Here is a 20,012-nt window from a genome sequence, read left to right as displayed (position 1 = left end):
AAGAATAAAATATATGTGCAGAGAATATATGTGCATTGCAGGAAGTATCAAGAAGTAACAACAACAGTAATACAAGTTATGTGTTGGGAGGTGAGTGTGAAAGACTGTGTATTTGTGTGTGTGTGTGAGAGAGAGAGAGAGAGAGAGACAGACACACACACACTGTGGAGTGGGTGGGTGGGTGTGTATGTGTGATGTGAGAAGATTACATCAACCTAATTTTGTCAGTGTCCACACTACAAAGTCTTGCTCCCACCGATGTAAGTGTCCTACTATACTGACATTGTAACTCCACCTGCACGAGAGGCATAGTGCTTGTATCAGTTTAGTTAGGAGGACACAGTATACACTGTGTTACTTACATCGGCTCCTGTCCTGTCATCCCAGGGAGGTGGGGCTCAAGCTAGAGTCCAGTTGCCCACCGGGCTCCCAGCTTCGAACTGGGCTGCGGCCTGGGGTTCCCACCAAAAGCCTGGCTGCCCCTGCCCAGCTCCCCACTCGCAGCAGTTTTGCCTCCGGGACTCCTGGCAGAGCTTTGAGCTGGGGGTGGGGGGCTCTCAGTCCCCTACAGTGTTCTTCTTAAGTTGGTGGAAGGGCTCCTGGTGAGAAGGCGCATGATTGACAGAAGCAGGGTAGTGTGGACATGCACCACTGCAGTAATTACGATAAGTTGACCCACCTTAGGTCTGCTTAAGTTAGTAGTGTAGACATGCCTGAGGATTGAAGACAAACTTACAAGGGAGGCAGAATATTTTAGTGGATAGAGCACAGAATTTGGAGTCAAGATCTGGCTCTAGTCTTGTCTGAATAGAAGTATTTACATGGCCCCCAGTACCATATTATCTAAATCAGGGGTGGACAAACTACGGCCTATGGGACCGTCCTGCCCGGCCCCCAAGCTTCTGGCCTGGGACGCTCGCCCTCAGCCCCTCCCCCTTTCCTGCAGCCTCAGCTCGCTCCACCACCGGCGCAATGCTCTGGGCAGCGGGGCTGTGAGCTCCTGGGGCAGCGCAGCTACAGAGCCCGGCCTGACCCAGTGCTCTGTGCTGCATGGTGGCGGCATGGCTACGCCACAGCCAGCCACCAGTGCTCCAGGCAGCGCAGTAAGGGAGCAGGGAGCAGGAGGGTTGGATAGAGGGCAGGGGAGTTTGGGGTGGTGATCAGGGGTGTGGATGGTGATCGGGGGGGCAAATGGGTTGAATGGGGGCAGGGGTCCTGGGGAGCAGTCAGGAAGGAGGTGGGGTTGAATGGGGCAGCAGGGGACAAGGATTCCCAGGGCATTCAGGGGACAGGGAGAAGAGGTGGTTTGATGGGGTGGGGTTCCAGGGGGGCTGTCAGGAATGAGAGGAGGGGTTGGGTGGGGTTCCGGGGGCAGTCAGGGGACGGGGAGAAGGGGTGTGTGGATGGGACAGGGGTCCAGGAGGGGCTGTCAGGGAACAGGGGAGGTTGGATGGGGCAGGAGTCCCGGGGGGAGGGGCCATGACCCCCTCCCCTAACCGGCCCTCCAAACAATGTACGAAACCCGATGCAGCTCTCAGTCCAAAAAGTTTGCCTGCCCATGGTCTAAATGCTAAGGAATTAAAAGTATTTATCCTCAGAGCATTCCTGTGTGAGGTATGGAGGTACCATTATCCCCAAATTTTACACAAGGGGAATTGTGCCATAGAGACTAAGTGACTTGCCCAAGATTATGCAGGAAGTCTGTGGCAGAGAAAAGAATTTAATCTAGTTGTCCTGAATCTCAGCTAGCACCCTGAGTGTCCTTTCTCTGCCACTGACTTCTGATCTCAGGTAAATCAGGTTGGCCATTCTTAACAAATCCATTCTTCAGAAGGTTGCCTTCACTTGTAATGATGCTCTTTGTAAAAGATCATTTAAAAATCATACTGTCTGAATAAGTGACAGGAATCTTTAGTTATCACATCTCTGTATCAATATAGTTCTTCTTTGAATGGTTGCAGACTTGCATTCCCCTTAGGTGTGCACACCCCGAGCACACTAAAGCTGGAAATGTTTGCAGAGCCAATAGGGATGGCGCTTGTGCTCGGTGGCACTAGCCCCTCACCAGACTATTTAAGGGCAGCACCACCCCAACCCCCCTCAAGTTCTTTTCGCCACCTGTAGCTACAGTTGGTGCATTCTATGTGGTGCTTTACCTCATGGGTTTTTTTTCAGTTTCTCTGAGAATTTATTGTATAAAATTCATTGCTAGTTATTATAGCTTAGTAGTACCTTTTAGATTTAGTTACAGTAGTTAGGATAGATAGCTGCCCTGGTCGATGCCCTCACTGGGATTTAAACATTGACTATCCCCGGTAGTGACCCCCCCACACTCATGGAGAGGGGCACATAAAGGAAACATGCTCTATATGCTAGTCGTTTAAGAAGAGCACTTAGATGGTGTGATACTTGCATCTGAAATGGAAGTCTTAGAGCAAACCAGGAGGCCTGTTTTGGCAATGGGAACCATTCAGATTGTCTGGCCCTGTGCTCTCCTATGTTTCTGGCCATGGGGTTTCTGCTGAGTTCGATACCAGTGATGGCAGCATTGGCACTGATAGTCTTCATGCCATTGGCGTATTCGGCAACATCTGACCTGCTTTGCCTTTCCGTTCCTGATTCCCCTGTCAGTTGCCATGGCTTCTACATCGTCATATTCTGCTGCACCATTGCCGTTGTCTATTCAGGTCATGTAGTTGTCTCACTTGTTGGTACTGAATTATGCACTGTCTGGGTCTCAGACTGCAGAGTCACAGCCAGTGTCTTTTGCGGTACCAAAAAAATCATCAGTGCAGCGACTTTCTTTGACACCGATGATGTCTGTACTATGGACCCCTTTGTTGGATTTGGTGCGGACAAAGGTTTTGGCACCCTCATTTGCTCCAGTGCTGGCTAATGGTTGATGCCTTTCCTGATACCAATGGTGGTGTTCACTCATTCATCCTTGACACTGATGAGTTCTTCATATTAGATGTCAGACAAGGCTGATAGTTTGTTTGCTCCATCAAAGGAGGCTTCTCTATTCCCATCAGCTGACTCTCAGGGCTTCTTGAGATCTGGGTCAGGGATGTCTTCCTCTTCTCTTTCACCTTCGAAGCACGTCAGATCATCATTGGTACCAGGATTGACACTATTCCTGCAGCAGGGATAGGGGTCCTGGCCTAGTACCCACTGGCTACCAATGCCTTACCTCTATTCCCAGTTACCTCCTTGGAATTATTGGGATGTACCCCAGTCTGGAAGATCCCACTCTTCAATATAGTCCAGGGCAAGCTTGCCAATTCCAGCTGCAGTCTCTATTCCTGAGCCACCTCTATTACAGGTCATTCTTCCTGAGCTGGTCCAGACTGACCCTCTCATGCAGGAGCCTACCCTCTACAACAGCTTCTATTGGCTCTGCACTACTCTTCTTCCTCTCTGGATGACTCTGCAATACAAAACTCTTCCTCATCAGTGCTTGAGGACTTCAGGTCATTCTAAGAGCATCTCAGGCATATTATCTTACACCTTGGGATCCAGGTCAAGTACATACAAGAGAACACACACAAGTTGCAGGTATCCTTCAGCCCTCAGCTCCAGGGAAAGTTGACCTCCAAATAAATGAAACCCTTTTTGGAGTCTGCTAGGTCTCTTTGGAGTCCAGAATCACTTGGCAGATCACCTCAGCCGGAATTTCTCCCAGACTCACAAGTGCTCTGTGAAGTCCATCTTCGTGGAATAGGGTATTCCAGCTATTGATCTGTTTGCAACGAGAGGCAGCAAGAAGTGCCATCAATCGGATCTCAGTCCAGACTCCTTAACCAATGCCTTCCATCTTAACTGGGGATTGAATGTGATGTATGTCTTCCTTCTAATGCTAATCATCCCACAGGTCATTCTCAAGCTGAAGTGGGATCATGCCATACTAATTCTCATTGCTGCACCTTGGTTGAGGCAGTGTTGGTTGTCTAACCTACTCAGTCTATTGGTTCATACTCCCATATCTCTCTCTCTTCATCCTGACCTACTAACTCAACACCATAGTCATGTTTTGCATCCAGCACTCAACACTCTGTATTTCATGGCATGGATGCTTGCAAGGCTAGATGAGCAGAGGAATGAAGTTTGGAAGTTGTTGGACAGGTGTATAACAGGAAGCCTTCTACTAGTGTGACTTATTTGGCCAAGTGTAAGGAATTTTCAGTTTACTTGCTTGGGGAATTCAGCCAATGCTGGCATACATTCAGGACATTGTGGAGTACCTGTTACATCTTCAGTCTTTTGGTCTGTCTCTCAGTCCATTGAAGGATAGCAGCGATCTTGGCATTTCATCCACCCATCAAAGGGAAGTCAGTTTTCTCAAACCCCATGGTGGTGAGATGCCTAATGGGAGTGATTTGTTTCCAACTGTCTGTGAAAGAGACATTTCCCTTGTGGGACCTTAATACTGCCCTGACTGCCATCATGGGTCCTGTGTTCAAGCCCCTGGCAATCCTCTGTTTAGTTTATCAAAAAGACCAAGAGATGATTTGATGATGATGTTTATGTACCTTACAAGGATAAAATACCAGATACTAAAGGGCTCTTTGATGTAGTGGAGAAAGTCGTAGCAAGAAAGTTAAAGCCAGCTGTACTCAAATTAGACACAAGATCTAACTTTATCAACAAAAGATTAACCATTGGAACAAGTTAGTGAAAGAAGCTGTGGACAGAATGCCTTTCGGAAAGATGATTTAATCAAACAATCCTGAAGTGACAAGATGAAATTCTATGATGTGTGTTATATAAGAGTGTGAGACTAGTTCAGTGGTTCTCAATCCGCAGGCCACTTGCCACACAATGAGCACATAGCTATGGCCCATGTGACATCCTCAGGGTCATACAGATAGTATATATACATTGTGTGGATGCGGCCCATGTAACATATAGAGAGCTGCGTATCTGGCCCACAGTGGTAAATAAATTGAGAACCACTGGACTAGATTTGATGGTCTCATCTAGCCTTAAATTATTAATGTATGAATATCAGTATTACATCAAGATTCCTTCAAAATGTTTATATTCTAAAATACTGCCGAAGTTGAAAACTTTTAACAATCCTTCCACTTACTTGATATACTTGATATACAGTGTAATTTAAATGATTAGTTTGGCTAGTTACCAGAGACTGACTGACTTGCAGAAAAAGTTCCGTAAGCTAGAAATAGGTTGTTTTCTTTCCTTTTTTTTTTTTTTTTCTCGTAATTATCGGATACACGTTTCCAACTTACACAAAATTCAAACTACACAAGGTGTTCCGGAACGAAACACTTGCGTAAGTCGGGGAGCATCTGTAATGCCTTCATTTGATATAATAGGGATTTATACTGAGAAAAATAACTTCCTTCTCTACTTTTACATCACCAGGTACCTGATGGGTTTTTTGCACACTTCTATGCCATTTGTGAGCATGTCAGTCCTGTTTTGGCATGGGGCTTTTTGGGACCTAGAAACTCTCTTTATGATTTATGCTGCTTCTTTAAGGTATGGATCCTTTTTGTAATGATGATTTATTTAACATAAAAAAGCACCTATCAGATAGCAGGATCTTACTTAAAGGGACACCATTACGATAAAAATAATTTATATAAAAAAATCTTCGCTAGTCAATATTCATCCTGATTATTTTCAGTTGTTATACCAGAGATTAATGTAGCCCAGTACCACAAATAACAGGGATTAATTTGCCCCATACTAGAAAAACAATCCCTACCCATGTTGCTAATTATACTGTAAATCAGGGGTGGGGAACCTTTTTTTTCTATCGAGGCCATTGACCCCAGGAAAAAATCAGTCATGGGCCACATGGAGCCCTGTGGGACAGGGAGGAAGGTGCAGAGGCTCAGGGCTTCCCCTAGGCTCTGGGGTGGGGCCAGAAATGACAGGATCAGGGTGCAGGAGCAGGGTCCAGGTTGGGGTGTGGGAGGAGGTGAGGGTTCTGGCTGGGGGTGCATGAGGAGGCTCAGGGCTGGGGCAAGGGGTTGGCGTAGGGTCTGGGAGGGCATTAAGGTGCAGGAGGGGGTTCTGACCTGGGGCAGCGGGCTCTGGGAGAGAGTTAGTTAGGGTATGTTTGGGGAGGTTTTGAAACTGGGGCAGTGGGTTTGGATGCGGGTAGGGGTACAGGCTCAGTCGCGGGCCACACACAGCCCCACAGGGAGTGTGGGGGGTGCCGAGGCTTGGGCCTTCCACCCCGCAGTATGGCGACTTGCTGTGGGCCGGATTAAAATAAAAAGCAAGTCGGAGGTTCCCCACCCCTGCTGTAAGTTATTAACACAGTAAGAATTTTCAGAACATAGGCTCCCCAGTCTTGAAAACACTTATGAGTCTGTGTAACACTTCGTACGTGAGTAATCCAGCTGAAGTCATGACACTACTAGTATACATAAGTGTTTGCAACATTAGGGCTATAATTTGCAATTCACTATTTATGGCATTGGTCTAATTTTTGCATTTCATTGTGTGTGAACAGTGAAACTAGATTGGTCAATTTTACTTTTTTATAGTCTGTTCCCTTCCTTGTTCTTCCATGCACTAGCAAAGTGCTTGAAGTTTTCTTGGTCTTTATTTCCAACACTTCAGATCAGTGCAACTTCTTAAGAAAAATATTAATCATGAACATTTCTATTCATATTAGGTTCGTTTTGGAGCATAAACCTACCTGACAGTGTCTATTTTTAATGTGTTGTTTTTTTTTTCAAACAGTCAAGAGAGTTAGTAAATGAATGTTGGTAGTTAGACACCGTAAGAAATTGCCCAATAAATCTGTGTGCATATTTTGTGTGCGCTTCAGAAAGATTACGTATAAATGAGGAAAAATATATAACACTGTATAAGTAATATTTAACAAATCTCTATACAATTCTATAAGTAAATACAGGTTTTTCTTTTTTATCCACTAGGATCAAGTTCTTTACTTCCTCAAAGACATTTTTGACTTTGAAAAGGTGCGATATTCAACTATGGAAAATTTAGCTGAAGATCTTATGCAATTGCTAATGCGTCGCACTGAACTTTTAATGGCCTACCTTGGAGCCGATTCACTAAGGCATGTCAGTGATTGCATAAATGATCATGGACACATCATGGCCAATGGGCTTTTGGAAGAAAAAGTACAATAAGCTTAAAAAAAAACTAAATTGAGTGCACCTTGCCTTTTTTCCCCCTCCAGTGCTGTCATTGCTATTTTTGAGCAAACATCTGAAAATGTAACTGTGTTGCTAAATATGGAATGGACTCAGGGAGATTAAAAAAAAATTTTAGGAAAAGAACTGGTGAGCATATTACAGTATATATACCTAAATTAAAAATCACAGCTCAGCTGTCTCTGTATTTATATATAATGTACCCCCAAAGTTTTTTTCTGCAATATTTGGGTAAAATTTATTTATAAAATACTGTACATTTGCCACAGATGATATGTGATATGTGGTATATGGAGTTATTAGATGTTTGTCTTTTAAGCCTTATTATATGAAATGTTCAGTACAAACTCTGCAGTGTGCTTTATGTCTAGGAAGTGTTTCAGCCAAGATATACACATCTTTCAACTTACTATGTGATACACCCGCAAAAAAAAAAAAGAAAAAAAACTTTACAAAATATTTAACTACGCCCTAAAATTGTGTTTGTGTATGTAAGCAGTCATTTTGAATTGAAACATAATGGAATAAATGCAGTCACCATTTGGGCAGGTGAAAATAACATGAAAAACTCAATGCTAATTGATGTTGGCTTAAAATATGTAAATACATCATCACTGAGGTTGACATTTGAAATCACTAGTGTGAGATCACTGTTTGATATATTCTAAAAGTAATGACAGTTTTTTCAGGTTAATTAATTGGTTTAAAACTCATCTTTCTCGGTTTTTAAAACAATGCAGTTATGAATAAACTAGTATCATTCTTCGTTCAAATGTAGCATTTTAACTATATTTTAAAGTAAGACTGTATGATAAAACCTAAAGACTTGTTGTTTCTCAATTAAATCAGTCTCAGTCTTTTCTTTCAAAAAGCCAACCTTTGGTTTGGGAGAGGACTTTATATATGAGTTTTGGAAAGTGTGTGTATCTGTTCACACTGGTGCTCAGTTCCGGGTATCTTTTGTGTAGTCTTGTCTTGAATTCAGAATAAAAAGTTTAAGGAAAAACTTTTTTGTGGGTATCCCTTTGAGAGAATCCTCAAAGACCCTTTTTATGGTACTTTATAAGAATAGAGTCTTTCAGCATCTGAGTGATACACAGAATAATTTTTTAGCTTTTAAAATAACATTTTAGATTACAGAGTTCCAGATTCTGATACTTAACACTCAGCTTTGGACCTTAAGTTTAATGTTACATTATAGTCCAAAAACAAAAAAGAGCTAAGATTTTTTTTTAATTTTTATTAATGTGTTCTTCCACAATTCAGTTTTTAAAGGAAAACAGATTAAAACATTTTATTTATATATAAAAATATAGAATAACCTGTAGCATCTTAATGTGCTGGCACCTGCATTTGTGATTCTTGACAGTAGTTGCTAATGCAGACTACAAGCACTATTGTCACCATATGCTAGATTGTAAGTGGTTTAGTAGCTACTCTTTACCCTGCACTTTCTGGCCTAGATCTTTAGATGTGGGCAAAATGTGCTTTGTGCTCTCTTGGTCTCACAGCATATATTAGAGCAGCTTTCAGATTCCTGTAACTTGTGCTGGCTGCCAACTGCCATATGGTCCAGTACAGTAGCTGGGGATCACCAGGGTGCAGAGAGCTTGTAGCCAAGTCCCTTTTCCCTGGCCACGTTCCCTACACTAGTGGTCAGGAGTAAAGATGGTGAAGGATCCTGTATATCAAACTGAAGTGATCTTTCCATGGCTGGCCTCACTGGCTTTCAGGCTGCTTTTGAACTGCTTTTGCACCAGCAGTGTGACATAAAACAGCCACAACATTGAGAGAAACTGTTGCATATATAATAAACTTAATATGGGATAATTACAAATAACTCTGCAGCTTTGTAGCTAAAAGTTTCTAGTTTGAAATATGTAAACAAACTGGAATTGTATTTCATTAAATATATTTCTGCTTCTATTGCAAAAAACAATCCCAAAAAATTATGGGTAAAATCCTGGATAAAGATAAAAATTCTGAATATAAGAAGGGTGTTGTTATTACTTGTGAATCTGTATGAAATGTCAACTGAAATATTGTTAAAATCAGAATTATATTTGATGTGTATGTGTAATACAGATACCAAAAACTGTTGCTGATCTGTCTTGTTTCAAGGCACATAACCTGGCATCTCACTATATGTATTTTTTCCACAGACTATTTTCAGATAGTGTGTGGAATCTTTCACCTTTCCTGTTTAGTTCAAAAGAAAGATGCTCATTTCCCTAGGCACACAGTTCAAGAAATTCACATTTTAACAATTTATTGTGATGTATAAAACTGAATTATACTGAATAATGAGATATTTAATTAAGAATCAAACTGGGAATGGAAGTATTAAGGAAACAGCATGCTCTACCCAGCAACCTCACCACCTGGGATGATGTCAAAGGAAGCCCTGTCCATTTTCCTCCCTCCATTCTACGTAAGATGTTTAGAATACTGCCACCTAACACTACTCATGAGGATGTGGAAATTAGTTTTTACAAAACCAAAGTTCAATAGAAATGTCTGTCTTCTTTTAAATTCTAGTGGACCCAGTTTTTGCCACCCTACTAACAAACAAGCCTCTATTGGTAGGTGCAACCCATTGTGCTTGTGCATAATATAAATGTAGAATTGACTGGAAACTGAATAGTCTATTTTATGAGAAAACTGCAGTTTGTATTTTAAAAAATACAAAATATAGAAAAATTAATGAAATAATTGTTAATATGCAGTGTTGTAGCCATGTTGGCCCCAGGATGTGAGAGAAACAATATGGGTGAGATGAGACAAGCTTTTGAGCACCAGAGAGCTGAAGAAGACCTGAAAAGCTCCGTGGTACTCAAGAGCTTGTCTGCACCCACCTTGTGTCTCTCAATTATTTTAAATCTAAAGTGGTGTAGAACGGGGTTCTCAAGCTTCATTGCTCCATGACCCCCTTCTGACAACAAAAACACTACACGACCCCAGGATGGGGGAATGAAGCCTGAGCCCTGTGGCTCTATGGGGGTGGGGAGGAGGCAAAGCCAAAACCTGGCTCCAGGCAGGGGGCCCGTAACCTGAGCCCCTCCACCCAGAGCTGAAGCCCTCAGACTTCAGCTTCGGCCTTGGGACTCGCAAAGTCTTAATGCCAGCCCGGGCAACCCATTAAAAAGGGGTCGTGACCCACTTTGGGGTCCTGACCGACAGTTTGAGAACCACTGATGTAGAACATAAATAAAAATTAAATATATTAATTTTTAATCCTTTTAAACCCATAGAAGCTGGTGGCAATCAGCATCCCGCAGAATTAGGATTAGGCTCTAAATCAGGTTCACGTGTTTCCTGTTCTGATGTAGTCACCATCTTGTTTTTCAGCAAGATGGTAACCACTGTGTGCTTCAGATAGTATGTAGTAAGTAGTACTTATCATGTGAACTTCCAATAAACTGTGCTGATGAAAATGGATACAAATTTGGAGAGAAGGAGTCAGTGTTCATGGATGCAGTTATTCTGGATTGTAATTTTTTTCTTTCTAGTTCATCCTACAGCTGGCTGCTTCTAGAAATTAAATCCTTTGCATAGCTGCCTAGAAGAAAGTACATAAAGATGATCGGTTGCTAACCAGCCATATATATCTGAAGTGCTTTCTACCTGTGCCTGCTATCCTGGAAAGCAGGAATGTCAAAGTTACACTTCAGCTTTTATGGTATGTCTCCTACTGCACTACAATAGTTTATATGTAGTGTTTCATAATGAAATGTCGGAACTGAATTTATTTATTCAAACATGCTACTTTTGAATGCAACTTTCAATGCTAGTTGGAGCAGGTTACATGCAAAAGCCATGTGGTACTGCTGAGGTCAGTGAGAAACATTAAATGATACAAGAATGATGATATTTATATTAGCTGTGATTTAGTTGAAATCTCACTTTTAATATGTTAATGATTATTCTACTTCACTTATGTAGTCCTTTAGTTTTTACAAACTAAGCATGTATCAACTCAGGTTGGCTAATGGTAAGCGAACTGGTGAACTGTCTGCTGCCTAAATGAAATGGTTATATCAAATATAACAATTCAATGAAAATACTTTAGAAGAAAAATAATTCTCATTTTGAGTTATACAATGAATTTCCATATATAAAGCAAAAAATTACTATATATTTGCTCTAACGCTCATTCATTATATGTAGTTGGACCAGCCTGATGCGTATCTACTCCAATACTTCCTTACATATGTGTCTACATTTTAATTAGGTTTTCCTGTAATGTGTGTGTACTTTAATACACCAATATTTTATTTGCAGCCAGCTTTGGCACCAATTAAACTTGTAAGTATGGGGGTTTTCTTCTCAAATTCTTTTAAATTTAAATATTTAAAAGAAAAAGCAGGGAAGCAGAAACTATTGGAACATGTTTCATTTAGGTGCATTAATTTAAACTGATAGTATGGCCCTTTTTTGTTTAATTCTACACATTAAACAATCCCTACGCATGATTTTCAGCATGTAAACTGATGATCTAGCAAAAGCCTAACAGAAAATTGGTGTCCTTTAGTCCTGTAGTTTAAAAGTTATTACTCCTTTTTCTATCAATCAAAACATAGGTGAAGAAAAGATCTAGATCTAGAATGACAAACATAGCCTGGAGGTAGGATCTAGACCATGTCATGAATGTAAGTGGCATGATAGACCTTCATAGACCTTGGAGTGTCTGATGGGGCTTAACCCCCACCAGCTGCAAGGCAAGTGAAAGAACCTCAATTAGTCATGCTTTGCACCTGAGGGGTAATTAATAGGTCTGCTTCCTTTGGCCAGGAGGCAAGAGGAAGCTTGGTTGGAGAGTACCTGCAGAGGAGACAGGTCTCTCTAGCACAGAGAAGCCCTCGGAAAGGGTTTAATAGCTAGGAAACAATAGAGGAAGAACATAGGAGCAGGTTAGGTTCCTGCAGCGGAAGCCCTGAGGTAAAGTCAATAAGGGAACTACAGTGAAGCTTCAGAGGGGTGGAAGGATATTAGTTTGAAGACTTTTGATTTTTATTTGATTTGTTTGTGGTAGCCTGGAAGAGGTTTAGACTTTTATGTGACATGGCTGGAGAGCCAAACCACTGAACATCGAGAGGGGATTTGGGGGATGAAGCAGGCTGGGAGAGACCACGGCAGGTCAGAGGAAGAGTACAGTAGGGGAACATTAGAGACAAGGCCACTTCAATCAAAAATGAGATGGCACTTACCAGGTGAGGGTGCACTACTAAAGAGTGTAAGTCAACACCAGTGTCTATGAGAGTCTGAAGCAGTGACTGAGGTGTGAATGTTCCTGTCCTCTGTAAATTTTATTGGTGTCAGCTCTTAACAGCTAATGGGAAAGGGGATGGAAGTGAAGCCTTCAAGGGCTGAGAATTGCAAGTTGCTGCAAGGAAAGAAAGCTGAAGGGCAGAAGGAGAATGCATGCAAAGAAAGAGAGCAGAAACAGGTGGCCTAAAGGAAAGTGGGTTTTCTCACTGAATAACAACACATGAATAAGTTATAAATAAAAGTGTAGTTACTATATAAACTATATTTTTCCCTATACAAACCTCCCCTGAAATTAGTGTCTAGATTGAGTAGTATATGAAGTTATGAATTTATATCCAAGACCATAAATTGATATGGAATCCAGTGATCTCCTCTCAATTAGTTTGACACCTCTACTGCTCTAAGCCATCATACTTGTCAGTAGAAAGGAGGCGCAAAGATGACTAATTTTTTAGATGCACTGATATGTTTTTAAAGTTCTCAGATTTCACAGTGATCGGTACATTATAAATAGTTTTGTGGGGCAAAAAGCATCATTTTAACAACCTAAATAGATGGTACTTTCCCATCTAATTCTTGTAGACACACACAGTACCCTGTAACACAAGCTAACAGGACATTTTACTTTAACCTTCTCTTTCATAGTGCTCATAGCTACCTAAAAAGAAGTCAAGTTAAATCATCCCGTCTTCATTTTAACTCATAGACATGGGTTCAGAGATAGTGGTTCAGCCACTTGAGTGAGGAAAAGATGAGGAATTTGTGCCCCCCCCCGCTCACTTTTTTTTTTTTCTTTTTAAATCTCCAGAGAGTACAAGGCCAGAAGGGACCTTTGCGATCATTTACTCTGACCTCTTATCTAGCACAAGCTCTAGACCTTCCCCAAACTAAGTCCTAGAGCTGATCTTCTAGAAAAACATCTGATCTTCATTTAAAAGTCAGTGATGGAGACTCCACCACACCCCTTCATAAATTTTTCCAACAGTTAATTACTTTCAGTGTTAAAAAAACTATACCTTGTTTCCAGTCTGATGTTCAAACTGCCAGCTGCACTATCATTTATTATTGTAAGGTGTATGCAACCAAGTCAAATCCACTGTACAAAGCACAGTACAGTAGATAACTCATATTAAAATTGTAAAGTTATATTTGTGCATCTAGCACAAAACGTTCTTAATTTCCAGGGCAAGGAAGCTTTAGGCATCATCTCTTCCCTAAATGGCTGTTTTGGAATAATTTTATATATTCTTCATTAAGAAGCTAACTTTGTTCCATACAGCTGGCACAGCCCTGACTCTTCCCCACTCCACCACAGTTAAGTGTCACATACTATTATTAGCTGCCTGCTTTCATGGGCTCAATGCTATAAAATGCCCCAGGGCTTTAGGGCCTGAGGCCCAGAGCCCAGTTGCTCACAAAGCATAGGCCAGTGCCTGATCTCCGCATGCTGTGGTGCACAACGTTGTGTGGGAAGAGGCCCCTTGAAAGGCTTGCTGGGGGTGAGTCTTTTCTGATTGCTTAGAGGACACTAGGGTGATAGGTGCCTTACCCAGGGCGTGTCAGCAGGTATTTGTATCTACCTGCCACGGCCTCACCTCTGCCCAGCATGGCAGGTGCCACTTGGCCATGGCACGGTCTGTTTCGCTGCGCTTGCCCCGTGCTTGTCTCACCTGCCAGGCTTCCTTGGGTCACCTCCGCCCCCCGTAACCCTGGCTGGGAGGCCGGCCCTGGGGATCCGTCCCGGGAACGCTTTGCTCCCGGGAGCCCCGGGTTATTTATAGCCGGTGGCGCTTCCAACCCGAAATAACCGCCGCCGTGGCTGGGCGGGCTGGCCCCATGCGGCGCGGCCGGGGGCTTGGCTCTGCCCCAGGCGCGCTGAGTCGGTCTGTGCCGGAGGGGAGGGGGCAGCGTCGGGACAGCTGCAGCCGGGCCGGGCGCGCCTGGAATGCGGGCGCGGGCTGCGCACCAGGACTTTTATGGAAACTTGCAGAGCCGGAGGCAGCGGCGGCAGCCAAGGGGCGCTCAGCAGCAGCCACAGCCGCGCCGCCGCCGCTCTCCAGCCAGCCCGCCCGCCCTCGGGATTAGCGTGAGCCGGACGCGGGCAGGACCCCCAGGTAAGACGCTCCGCGGGGCGTAAAACTCCTCCAGAAAACTTCAGCGGATCGGCGCGGCTCCCGCTCCGCGCAGCCAGGGCGCTGCTCTCCCAGTCCCGGGCGCACGGCGCAGGGTTTTCTCCACCCAAACAATACCCAGACCGACCCCTCGCCTCCCTGCGCCTCTGTCCTGTCCTGCGGCTCCCCCTTCTCCTCTCTGCCGCGGGGCCTGGCTCCGCTTGCCCCAGCCCGCCTCCCCTCCGCCGTGAGCCCCAGCTAGGGCTCGCCTTTCCCCTCTCCCGGGGCTCCCCCTGTCGCACCCTTGGCTGTGCCGTCCCCAATCCCTGGCAGAGCGTCAGATATGATGCGATATTAAGGCCAGAAGGCGGCACCCCGTCGTCCAGCTTGACTGCTGCGTATCACAGGCCACCTCCAACGCCCGCACCCTAAACGCGACACCTGAAACGCGACCCAAGTATTACACCCCCCGCCGGGGGAGACCAGGTCCTTGCAGCCGCAGGCCCCCCGCAGTGGCAGGGAAACGAGTAAATGCGATGCCTGTTTCGTTGTGATTCAGAGGGACACTGCTGAGTTTGTCATCCCGCTGGGGCAGCCCCCCAACTTTCCCCTCTCAGGCTTTGAAGCCGTTTCAGCTGCCCAGCAGCGCGCACACAGGGCTAGACAGCAAGAGAGCTGTGTCAGACACTAGCTCAGCGTTGGGGGACGCCAGCTAGAACAGTGCAGGCCTGAACAGTCGCTGTGACTGGACTGTTCCTATACTAATAAGCGGCGCCTGGTCCGAGGGGGAGAAATGAAGCAAGTCTTATGCACTGGCCCATGTCTCCTCATCCACAGCAGTGTGTGGGGACCCTGCCCTTTCAGGAATTTAACCTATTCCTGTTGAATGACTTGGGTTAACCTGTGTTTTGGGGTTTTTTTTCTCTGACTCCCAGATGTCAGGCTATAGTGAAAAGGAAACCTCTTAACGCTTGCAGGTGTAGAACTGATTGGAGACTAGGGAGATGTCTACTGGAAATAAGATGCTGAGCTAAAAATAGTGCCAGGGTTAGTGGTGACAGAGTCCCTGGGTGAGGGAGTAGAAGAGCTGTCATCAGCCTATATCCCTAAATCTAACTCAGCAATCCAGCACTGCACTCATTTGCTTATTTTTATAATTGTGGTCACTGCTGCTTGCTTCAATTTCACTAAATTTAATAAAAGGCACCTTTTGGATAACATTACTATAGTCATAGCAAAAAAATGCTTTGCTACTATGCTTCAATAAAGCACTGTTTTAGCCACATGTCCCCTTCTCTATGCTTTATGCGCAGAAATAATTACTATCTATGTTACTTAACTAATTTTTTTAAAATAACAATAAATAATGAATGTGGGGAAATAGCTGGTCCATGAAGAAGGGCTTTGTAATTAATAGCAAAATAACTTATGACATACAAATGAAGAATCAAGAGGGCCTGCCTGGAAACAGTGATGAGTGAGACAGATAGACCAAAATGGTCTTTACTCCTTAAACTGTGACCCAATTGAAATCAGCAGATAGTGTAACTTAGCTTGTAGAAAAAACTGACAAGACATTTTAATGTTTTTTGTTAAATGCAATATGCCTGTTTAATAAAACTGTTATCTAGGCCAGTGTGAAGTGGTGGGGCATTTATAGCAACTTTTAATGTAAAATGATTACAGGTCTCAAATGCTGTAATGAGCTTTATTAGTATTAATTCAATAGTATTTCAAAATTTTCAGTTTTATGATGTTTATCTTTACAAAAGGAGCCCAGGAAAGAAATATGAATGGAGTCAGTAATTTGGGCAGCTAACCTTTTTGCTAAAATTGTTATTTTGATTGAGTTGTTTAAAAATACTCTCTCTTTAATAGAGCTGTGTGTGCGCAAGCCATTTCTTATGTCTGTCTCTCAGTAGTTTGAGTTCAATAAGAATGACAAAATAAATTCCTCCTTCCCCTCTGTTCTCATCCAAAATGTCTCTATAAGTTGCTTCCAAATGGTGCAATCTCTGATGTTAGATATATTTTCAGATATAATAAATTTAATTATTGTTCTGTCTGCTTGGCTTTATTAAAAGTAATCTGAAAATGGAACATGTTTTATGAGTACATTTTATGTTGCTTTCTTAAATTATCATTGTCAAAATGTTTTTTTGTTGTAATTGAATTTTATGTTTGAGTATATATTTTGCAGATGTCATTTGTTCTGACATTTCTTTTAATAGTAAGGGAGATCTCTTTTGCTAATTGAATAAATATATATTTGTAAGAAATACTGTTGATAAAAGGTAAAAGTATTTTGAAGATTTGACAATGAGGAATTGATCATTTATATCCTGGAAATTTACAAGTAGATGGAAATATGTATTGGGCCCATAGAGTTTGATAGCCATTTTCCTCAATGGAAGAAACCACTATAGCCTACTGTGCTTAAACTCATCTCTAAGGATATCTTGCTGAACAGGAAAGAGTGCCTTTCCCAGCTGTTCCAGTGTCTGAAGTAAATTGGAACCTAGGGCATGGCTACACTTACAGATGTAGAGTGCTGTGAGTTAAACCCACCATCATAGAGTGCAGTAGGGAAAGCCCTGCAGTCTGTCCACACTGACAGCTTCAAGCACACTGGTGTGGCCACTTATTTGTGGCACTTGCAGCGGCATTAGGAGCAGTGCATTATGGGCAGCTATCCCAGCATGCAAGTGACTGCAGCGTGCTTTTCAAATGGGGGTGGGGTGGGGTGGGGTGGAGTGTGACAGGGAGTGTGTTGTGTGTATGTAGGGGGGAGAGAGTGGGTTTTGTGGGGGCTGAGAGCATGTCAGCATGCTGTCTTGTAAGTTCTGACAGCAGCAGAACTCCCCCCCACGGCTGCCTCTTTCTCTCACTCACAGCATTCCACACTAATGGTTGCTTTGTCTGGGGACAGATAAGCAGCCGGATGTCAGAAATGGAGCTTTCAAAGGGCATATCCGCATTCCTGTTGCGATTGAAAACAAAGACAAGAGTGGCCACTTGACTTAAGAGGATAATGGGACATTTCCGGAGGCCGATCAGAGCGCAGTAATGCAACACCTCGTTCACACTGGTGCCACGCCGCTCCAGCAAGGGCGCACCAAATGTTATTCCACTCGCTGAGGTGGAGTACCAGCAGGTCTGTAACGGTGGAGTCAGAACGCTCTACATGCCTTGCCAGTGTGGACGGGTAGTGAGCTAGTGGGCCTGGGGCTCCTTTAATGCACTGTAACTTCCAAGTGTAGCCAAGACCTTAGATGGGGAAATAAAGATGGATCAGACTCAGTCTAGGAAGACTGAAGTGATGGTTAGAAGCAGAGGAAAGCATTTCAAGGAAGAAGTAGGAGCTGCAACCTCAAGATGTTATGCAGTCTCAATCCTGTTGGCATCAACTCTACTCCCGGACTGTCCAACAGAAGCAGCAGCCAGAAATGCCTTTTATCTTTACTGAGCCAGGAGACTTCATCCTCTCCTTTCAAATGCAGGTGTAACTACAGAGATCTATCTGTCACTTCTACCCTGGATTATTGCGGTGTGTTCTATCTGGACATGACGTTGGGGTCTATATGGAAACTGTATCTAGTTCAACAAGCAGTGCCCTACTGTCCAGGAAGGGCAAACTACTGAAAGCAAATCACAACAGTACTCCACACTCTCCCTTGGATCCTTGCCCTATATGATTCTGCATTTCAAGGTCCTAGTCTTTATTTTTAAAACATCCTATCAGCCTTCGTCAAACCGTCTCCATCACATCTGCTCCTCTGTTCTGCTGCAGCATATAATAATGTGGAATGTTGTAGTTTAGGGCTGAACATGTTGCTTTCTCACTCAAGAAAATTTGCTACCACCAGAAATTAGGATGAGTCAGAGTCTTGCTACATAAGGCCCAGTGTAAGGTTACCCAAAGTAGACCTTCTCCCAGTAACAGAGCAGATTCGCCCCCTCCCCCATACATTTTTCCTGGAACATAGACCTTAAGATCGTTCCCCATTCTCTTAAACCCGGTGGGAACAAGAAGGCCGATCTCTATCATACAGAAAAAAGGTTATCCTAAGTTTGGACATAGTACTGAGATACTATGGTAATGGTGCTTATTCAAAATGTCTGTCAGTATAAGCAAAGCAATTACAATAGTCTGATTTACCATAATGTCTGCTAAGATTATTTCGCTATGATACTTTAGCTGTAACATAGTCATGCATCTAACTTTGAGCTGTAATGTGAGCACCTTCACTTTATAAAACTGGATTTTTAAAGTTTAAAAGTTTAGGAAAAGAAGAATGAATATCATCTCTGTTCAGTGGGAGCCTCTGGTTTAATTACTGGTTGATATTCTAGACACGCACATCAATTTCATGTAATTTTGGGGGGAAATAGTTTCTCTTATGTAAAATATGCAAAAATATGAGTTGGTTTTGTAGTGAACGAATGCAGAATAAGATTCTAGGGGTGAGATCCTAAGCTGGTATCCAGTGTCAGCTCCATTGAAGTCAATGGAGCAATAGCAGTTTACACCAGCTGAGGTATGATGCTTTCAGTATCTGCTTTGTGCAGAGGCTAGTGGTAGTTTCAAACTAGGCCTTATCTTGCTATGTTTTAAAAGATATGGTTTTAGAAAGTATAGTCAGGTTATAAGTAGGGCTCAAGTGATGAACAATGAACAGGGGGAATGCTCCTTTCCTTTGTCCTCTTCCTAGCTTTATTAAACTCCAGTTTTTATTAAATATGTTAACTAGGACAACTGTGCTTTCTTGTCCCTAAGAGCCTTGACCACAAGTAGTAAATTTCCAAGTCTCAAAAGATTGTTTTATAAGTAGGAAACCATCTTCTCTGTGGGTGGGTCATCAAAAGGAGACAGATGGTAAACGTTAAGACTATGCTGTGAAAATACTTGTTTATACAGTTGCCAGTAAGACAGTAGGTAAGCCTATTAGAAAGGGGAGTTATTGAGGAACTAGATATGTTGTTTTCAGCCTAGCTTTTTATTCCTGTATCTGCTGACAATAGCACTTTATTTAGGGGTAGAGTCCCAAGTAGGTCTTCTCCATCTGTATCATCTATATGAGAATGCTCATTAGTCTATTGCAAAACATAAGTTTTCACAGTTTCAAAGTAGTGTAACTAAATTGCTTCGAAATAGGAAACAAGGACAGTTATTATCTGCTTTAGGTCTTCTGTTAATGATAGACAATATATTTTAAAACAAAATCTAGAATAACTTTATTTGATGAAGGCTGTGCAACAGCTTTTGTTCAGTTAAAGAGTGGTGTAACTCTTACATACGTGGGGATACATTAAGTTTAAACAAACTTTTCAGCTTAAGAGTTAACAAGGAAGAATCAAATTTTTGCTGTCTTGTAACATCTTTCTGTATTTATTTTAATTTTGTCTGAATAGCAGTGATTTGTGTGTGTATGTGAGAGAGAGAGAGAAGTGACCCAATTATAGCTGGTAAAGA

At 42.8% G+C, this 20,012-nt stretch overlaps 2 protein-coding genes across 16 annotated transcripts in view; both read left to right on the top strand.

The window, feature by feature from the left end:
* Positions 1–8,001, top strand: part of MIGA1 (mitoguardin 1) — a 68,318-nt gene extending 60,317 nt beyond the window's left edge. For all 8 annotated transcript variants that reach the window (XM_030573578.1, XM_030573579.1, XM_030573580.1 and 5 more), the window contains 2 exons: positions 5,386–5,502; positions 6,918–8,001. In XM_030573578.1, coding sequence (XP_030429438.1) covers positions 5,386–5,502; positions 6,918–7,136 — 336 coding nt within the window. In that variant the 3' untranslated portion in view covers positions 7,137–8,001. The remainder of the gene's footprint in view (positions 1–5,385; positions 5,503–6,917) is intronic.
* A 6,430-nt stretch (positions 8,002–14,431) lies between these two features.
* Positions 14,432–20,012, top strand: part of NEXN (nexilin F-actin binding protein) — a 39,407-nt gene continuing 33,826 nt past the window's right edge. For 5 of the 8 annotated variants that reach the window (XM_030573494.1, XM_030573493.1, XM_030573495.1 and 2 more), the window contains exon 1: positions 14,433–14,542. The gene's annotated coding sequence lies outside the window, so the exon portion shown is untranslated. Of the gene's footprint in view, positions 14,543–20,012 lie in introns of all 8 variants that reach the window. The other 3 variants (XM_030573496.1, XM_030573491.1, XM_030573497.1) reach the window with 2 other exon arrangements.

This window comes from Gopherus evgoodei, chromosome 8, assembly GCF_007399415.2.
Source record: "Gopherus evgoodei ecotype Sinaloan lineage chromosome 8, rGopEvg1_v1.p, whole genome shotgun sequence".
Lineage (NCBI taxonomy): Eukaryota > Metazoa > Chordata > Testudines > Testudinidae > Gopherus > Gopherus evgoodei.
This window is presented reverse-complemented; position numbering and strand designations above follow the sequence as displayed.